The sequence below is a fragment of the Nanorana parkeri genome, unplaced genomic scaffold (genome assembly GCF_000935625.1).
Source record: "Nanorana parkeri isolate BGI_ZX_2015 unplaced genomic scaffold, ASM93562v1 scaffold911, whole genome shotgun sequence".
Classification (NCBI taxonomy): domain Eukaryota; kingdom Metazoa; phylum Chordata; class Amphibia; order Anura; family Dicroglossidae; genus Nanorana; species Nanorana parkeri.
The window spans coordinates 517472-525044 of record NW_017307179.1 but is presented as its reverse complement, the minus strand read 5'-3'; the positions used below and the strand labels follow the sequence as shown (position 1 = coordinate 525044).

Here is a 7573-nt window from a genome sequence, read left to right as displayed (position 1 = left end):
CCCCCTATTTATTTAAAATTGCAAAAGCCAATAGCAGGCTGGCTATTGCACCCGCCCACTGAGCAGAGAATGCTGTAATGTCTGAGGAGCATTGGTGACCTGGCTCCTGGGGGTTTACCCAGCTAACATGTACCTGGTAGAGAACCAAGTAGTGAGGAGGCCTCCTTTGCAACTCTTGTCCTGCACCCCTGAGAGTGGTGACAGGGAGTCAGAGGACAGAGAGTAGCACCGGAGGACAGAGGGTGCAGGGCACTGTGCCTGGGTGAGTCCGAAGCTGGTCTCCAAGGAAGCAGGTGTAGATGTAGCTGGGAAGACCACCAGGAACATGGCTGGAGCAGGATGAGGGCAGGCAGGCCAGGGTCAACACCGATTGGGCAGCGAAGTACAAGGCGGCAGGCAGAAGAGTAGCAGAGGAGCAAGCAGAGGTCAAGGGCGGCAGCAGTCAGACGTAGTCAAGGAGATCCGGGTCAGGCAGCAGAATACTGGACCAGGCAGAGGCACAGGAACACACACACAGGAGCTGAAAGGACCATCCACCAATGTTCCATAGGACTGGCAAGTTTAAATAGGGCCATCAATCCAGAGAAGCTGCATCACTTCCTGCGCGCCACGTTAGCACGTTTCCGCGCGCACGCACGTTGAGCGCGCATGCGCAATGGCGCCCAATACCCACAAATGCGGAAGACAGGCGTACGCACATGCGCAGAAAGCATCCGCACGGCCTGGTATAGTCTTACACCAGCCCTGTTTTAGACTGATTCAGTAATGAATCCCTTTGTCCCACCAGGTCGTAAGGATGTGACACTGAGGAAACTGGATATCAAGGTGGAGACGGTGAATCGGGAACCTCTAACCATGCACCCAGACAGAGAGGAGGACGCCTCCAGCATTTCCACCGCAACAAGGGTCATGAAGGCTATCTACGAAGTGAGTAGACTTTGTGTGACACGACAGAGGACATCACATAAAGTGCAAAGTTAAAAATCCCATATTCCTATGCTTCCTATGTTTTATTTATCCAAAAGTTATCCATCACGGTTGCCTCAGAAATGTTTTGATCTTGCGTTTTGTACAGTGAAGAGCCCTTCTTGCCTCTGTCCACCATAGTCAACATTGCCACCAAGGTCACCTTTAGTCTAACCAACACCAGAGGCGGATGACAGACAGAAACCATATTCTTCACGTTGTTAATATTCAGGTTTGACTTGGGGCGCCGATTTAAAAACAATTTGTTGGGCTGTTGCCCCGTGAATATCTGTACGTGTATGCACGGGGGCGGATTTCCCACAAGGCCAAACCAAGACCTGGCCTTGGGGCGGCAGAGAGAGTAAATCTGACCCTTTGTATGCCCAAGCAAATGTTCTTTAGTTTTTTTTTCCTTTACAACTGTGAGTAAATGTGAATGTTCTGATTGTAATATCACGTTATGACCATTGGGTGGTGCTAAAGGAGCCTAGGAAATAAGTATTGATTTTCTATGTTCCTCAGCTCCACCTAGTGGCCATAATGTTGTATAACACTCAGAACATTCAAATGTAATTACACTTGTAAATGAAAGAAGGTTTCATTGTGTATAGACTTGCACTGGATGAACGTTCAGAGATATTCCAGGGCAAACGATCCTGCGAATGGTTTATAAGTCAACCCCTTTATTGTTCTCCTATCCAATTCTAGCTTTGTATGGTGCAATACCCAAACCCCCATACTGGATATATATTGTATCTGTTTATTAAACTGTTTGGAGTTCAGCTTAACACCAAAGGATCAGCAAATGTCTGATCAACCATGGCCAGGAAATGTATCTATGGACCAGAACTCCAGGAACTAGGTAGTTGCAAGATATCAGTTGGCCTTTGCCTTGTGGTGGAGGGAGGTATGAGGTATGAGATAGGGGGAAGATATCTCACACATGAGCACAGTTTCCTTTCTTGAGGAATTTATTTTTAAAGGCATGCACAATATAGTATTGATCATGTGATGGGAGCCACAGATTTTTTGGGGTGGCTGACCTTAAAGTAGTATCTGGGCGTTTTTTTACCTTATTGCATTCTCTGCATTCCAGTAAAAACCGCCCCAAGAACCTTTTTCTCTCCCCCCCACCCCCACACACACGCACACTTACCTGTCAGCGACGAAGTGATCCTCCGTTCCCCCTACTTCATGGTTGCAGGGGGAGGATACTGATGGCTAAGGAGCCAAAGGCTCCTTCTGCCATCAATCAAAGAGAGAAGGGGAGTGGCCTGCCACAGGGCTGTGTGTGTCTATGGACGCACGGGTGCCCAGGGCCGGATTTACTCTCTCTGCTGCCCCAGGGCCAAGTTACTCAATGCGCCCCCTACCCGCCAAACCCCCATGGAGAATGGCAGACTTAGAGCTGCTTATAAGTGATCTCGGTGACATTGCCCGGATCACTTGTACAAAACAAGCCGCGGCTTCCCCGCTCTACATTTAGCTCTGCTTGCCCAAAGTCGGGCTAAATGTAGAAAACAACTACACGCCCGGTGCCTGGAACTGCATGTCCTGGGCATCGGGAGATAGGAATTCCACACCCCTGCTGCCCCTCTACTCCCTGCTGCCCCAAAGCCGGGCCTTGGTTGTCCTTGTTGGGAAATCCGGCCCTGCGGGTGCCTCTATTAGAACGATTAGAAAAACAACAACAGCCTCCGGCAAAGGTGGGCATCCCTATAGCAAATATATATATTTAAAAAAAGGAGGGTTTAATATCGCTTTAATGATGAAATAAAACGTGTCTCAAAATGTTCTCCTTGTTCTCAGTCTTTTAAAGATGACGTGGACCTCAAACAAGACCTCCGTTGTGACACCATCGACCGAGAGGAGTACGAGCTCAAGGTGCGGCACCCATCTGTATTCAACCAATACAAATAAAAAACTCTAAGACTGGGCAAAGCGCAGGATCTAGAGTTACCGCAAGTCCCCGTGTGGGGGGGGACACAGCACGGTGTAGCACCGACCCAATGATGCTGACTAATAGCCTACTCGGCATCATCTAAGTCACCAAATTCCAACCGTATTCCCGACTCGCACCCTGTCTTAAGCACGAACGAGTTGTCTGGCATGCAGGATAATCCAAGTCATGTGTAATATTAGTGTGATGTGTAAATGGTTATACGAGACTCTTATCTATTTATTATCTCTTTTGTCTTTCTCTGTCTCTTATGAATATGGGGTGAAGCAAACATTACTATACAGTTGCATACCTTTTAGAGATTTGAGAACAATGTTGGGAATGTGATGTATAAACTGTCTGATGAAGATGGTCCAGAACCCCCAGTTACACTTCTGTGAAGTTTAGGGGAGATGGTGGCAACAGATTGTTGCAGAGGACAGAGTTGGGCGCGCCAGATATGGGACACGGAGTCACTTGGCCCGGTGGTGTAGGAAGCCGCATTCGAACGTGGCCCACTATCCGGTGGAGACTTGTTAATGTGATGGATTTCCAACTGGACAGACATCAGAAGAATTCAGCGTAGTGTGCCATTACTTGGATGGTTCCTCCAAACGGATAGAGATGGTCTTCATGCTTTACCAAAGCTTCCCGTGGATGTACAAAAATATTGAAACGAACATATTGGGCTAACTCTGGTGCTCTTGAATGTAATTTCGGCTTTGCTCCTGTGGACTTTATTTATTTTTTTATTGATGAGGACTAGTCAAATGCTACAGATGGACCAGACTTTGACATAACCTTAGCCTTCTGTTTCCAATATCATGTAACCATCAGTGCCAATACGAGGGGGGTCATCAAAGTTACACCCGCTGAATGTACAAAACGTATTTTTCGTAAGCAAAGGGCTCTGAGAATGCATTGGAGGGACCCACAGACACATTGTTTTGACAGAGTTGGTATGGTCATACAAATGAGAGTCAATATTCTAATGTCTGTGAAGGTTCTCATTCACCCAGGTCATGGTATATCTGTAAAAAAAAAATAAGTCAAGGCAACTGGACTTGCTCAATATTCTAATGTTATCCTCAACTGTATCCAGACTGGTGCTTGGTTCAAGAGAGAGGTAGTCTTGTTGGTAGATATCACAACCCTTTGCTCTATCCCTTCGCAGCTTTGATGGCCAGACCTCACAACCATCACTTATTTTTTTGTAACTCTGTGATTGATAAACATCAGCCACAAGCCGCCATGTTAAATAAGATATGTTTTCGTGTATGCCTGTAGTCGAAAAAACATTTTCACTTGACTCTCTTAATAAATGTATGCACCTGTATAGTGACTTTTGCTTCACTGTTGTATTTAAATGTGCATGCCTTGTACGGCCAAACGTTTGTGGACACCTGACCATCACACCTATATCAGCTTGTTGTACATCCCATTCCAAAACCTTGCGAATTAATATGAAGTCCACCCTCTCTCTTTTGCAGCTATAACAGCCTCCACTCTTCTGGGGTGGCTATCCAGAAGGTTGTAGAGTGCGTTTGTAGGTACTGGGGCCCCTTTAGCAAAAAGATGTGAAGACCTGGCTCTCACATGGTATTGCAATTCGTCCCAAACTGATGTTGGATGAGAAGACTTGGTTAGCAATGGGCTTTCCAATTCATCCCAAAGGTGTTCAGTAGGGTTGAGGTCAGGGCTCTGTGTAGGACACTCAAGTTCCTCCACACCAAACTGGTCAAACCATGTCTTTATGAAGCTGGCTTTGTACACAGGGGACAGTCATGGTGGAAGAGAAAGGGGCCTTCACTATATAGGGTTGAGGTCAGGGCTCAGTGTAGGCCCCTCAAGTTCCTCCACACCCTACTGGTCCAACCATGTCTTTATGGAGCTGGCTTTGTACACAGGGGACAGTCATGGTGGAAGAGAAAGGGGCCTTCACTATATAGGGTTGAGGTCAGGGCTCAGTGTAGGCCCCTCAAGTTCCTCCACACCCTACTGGTCCAACCATGTCTTTATGGAGCTGGCTTTGTACACAGGGGACAGTCATGGTGGAAGAGAAAGGGGCCTTCACTATATAGGGTTGAGGTCAGGGCTCAGTGTAGGCCCCTCAAGTTCCTCCACACCCTACTGGTCCAACCATGTCTTTATGGAGCTGGCTTTGTACACAGGGGACAGTCATGGTGGAATAGAAAAGGGTCTTCACCAAATTGGTCAAAACATGTCTTTATGGAGCTGGGTTTGTACACAGGGGACAGTCATGGTGGAACAGGGAAGGTTGGAAGCCCACAATTGCCTAAAATGTCTTTGTGTGTTGCAGCATTAACAGTCTAATTTTACGGAAATACCCAAACCCAAAAAATTGGAGGGTTGTCCACATTCTTTTGTTTGGCCATATAGGTAGGTGTGATGGTCAGGTGTACACAAACTTAGGGACATACAGTGTAAACCTTTAAACATATAGATCAGAAGTCAATATGTTCTTCATATGATAGGACAGATTCCACTAGTGTATTTTTCTTTCCTTATCGTTTCTTTCTAATTCTATGATCATTCTTCCATCTCCATCACTGTCTGCCATTGATCATACTCCTCTTCTTCCCTAGGATCCAACCAACGGCTATTACAATGTCCGAGCTCACGACGACAGGCCGACCTCCCGATCTGTGTTGTACGCAGAGTACCGTAATCCTGGACCGGCGCGGTTTGATGCTCGCCCTTCTTCTCGTCTCTCCCACTCCAGCGGCTATGCCCAGCTGAACACCTATAGCCGGGCTCCTACTTCAGATTATAGTACAGACCCTACTCCCACCGTCACATCCGCCACTACAGATACCACCAGTCAACTGTCCTACGATAACTACGAAAAGTTTGGGACACACGCTTTCTCAACCAACCCTGGCTACCCCACTTACAGGCTTGGTTACATGCAGCCAACCACCTCAGGTATGGATCGAGGACCTTACGATACTTTTGACCCGGTTGGGAAGTTCGCAGGAGCCACCCGTTTCTCATACACATCCCAGCATTCCGACTATGGACAGAGGTTTCAACAAAGGATGCAGACGCATGTCTGAGGACTGACTGAAAGCGAAAACCAGTGGGCAAAGTCAGCGGGGGGATGCCCTTCAGTTACGCCCTCTCTGATACAATATCAAATCACGAGACAGGACTCTTGGAGGCGAACCAACCTCTTACCGTGTCTTCTGATACTCAGGGACCTTATTGTCTTGATCTCAGAAGTCCCCAAGAAAACAGCTGAAGTTGCCCCGCCAGGCAGAGCCTCGAGGTTTTGATACAGAATAAGATGCCAAAACAGAAAGCTGGCCTTTTAGCACCTGACCATTCCTTGAAAAACCACTGACTGCCATCCGGTGTATGGCAAACGCTTTGACTTAGACGACAGCTCGGTACTGGTGAAGCTTTTCACTCGGCCAAAAAGTTCCTTGAATCACTTTGGTCTTTCTCATGCAAACTCATTTCTGGTTTTTAGCCATCTCCCTAACTGCCAGGAATGCCATGCCATCACAGAGGAGAGGCATTTGGTCTTGCCATTGCAAGGTCTTTTGTAGGTCTACATTCCAGCTGTTGGAATGGAGGAGAAGAAGGGGAAAATGCTGATTCCACGATTGGCCACCAACACTTCTTTCGTCCAGTAGCCTTCACCATCCCGGCATTTTGAACGGCAGCTGTTGGCGAGTGGAGTGGCAAGGATTTTGGACAATCAGAATAATTAATATGGGAACATTTTGAAGGTCGACTTATATATATTCCACTTTGGGGATACTGATGTTCATCCTGCTTCAGGAACACATGGTCTAGAATCACTACCAAGTGCTTTGCTGTAACGCGCCTACCTGCCCGCCCGTCGGAGAACGGGTAACAGTGTGCGAGATGACAGAGCACTCCTTCACCCCCTGTTTGTATTGTACGTGTACTTTACGAAGATCTCTGTGAGGAGACATATATACCATTTTTATAGTTATTTTACATTATATTCTTGCTGCATATTTTTGCACATTATTTTTTTGGCTTTTTTATTTGTAACTCGACCTTGACCCTTGTCTTAAATAGAGGTATCATAATGGGCAGAGAGAATAACTAGTTTCACATTTCCAGAAACTCAAGCATTCCTTTTGTGGCTGAGAACAATAATGACGGACAAGTGGTCCAAGATCTTGGTGGCTTGAATGGTGGTACATTATATATGGCCAAAAGTATGTGGAAACCCCTGAGTTCAGGTGCACAAAGGTCTCTCCATAAGGATATGGTTTAATGGGTTATCATGGAGGAACTCTTGTGTCCTACACAGAGCCCTGACCTCAAGCCTACTGAAAACCTTTGGGTTGAACTGGAACCAGGTCTTCTCCTCCAACATCAGTACCAGGCTTGACAAATGCTCTTTTGAATGAGTGGCCACAAATTCCCACAGATACACTCCAAAATCATGAGAAAAAGCCTTCATGAAGGTGTGTAGGTTGTTAATTCCATATTATTGGCCATGGGTTTTGGAATGATAATGTCCAAAACACTCATATCATTCCAAAACCCATGGCCAATGGTTTTTGGAATGTGATGGACAGGTCTCCACAAACGTCTGGCCATATAGTGCTAATGCTAATCAATATAACGCTTGGGCGGATCTTGATGGTAGAACTCTGATAGCAT

General features: G+C 46.6%; 1 protein-coding gene across 1 annotated transcript in view; it reads left to right on the top strand.

The window, feature by feature from the left end:
* Positions 1-6829, top strand: part of KIRREL (kin of IRRE like (Drosophila)) — a 176668-nt gene extending 169839 nt beyond the window's left edge. Inside the window, 3 exon segments of the mRNA XM_018566057.1 lie at positions 788-927; positions 2776-2850; positions 5512-6829. Of these exon segments, the coding sequence (XP_018421559.1) occupies positions 788-927; positions 2776-2850; positions 5512-5982 (686 nt within the window). The 3' untranslated portion in view covers positions 5983-6829.
* The last annotated feature ends 744 nt before the right edge of the window (positions 6830-7573 follow it).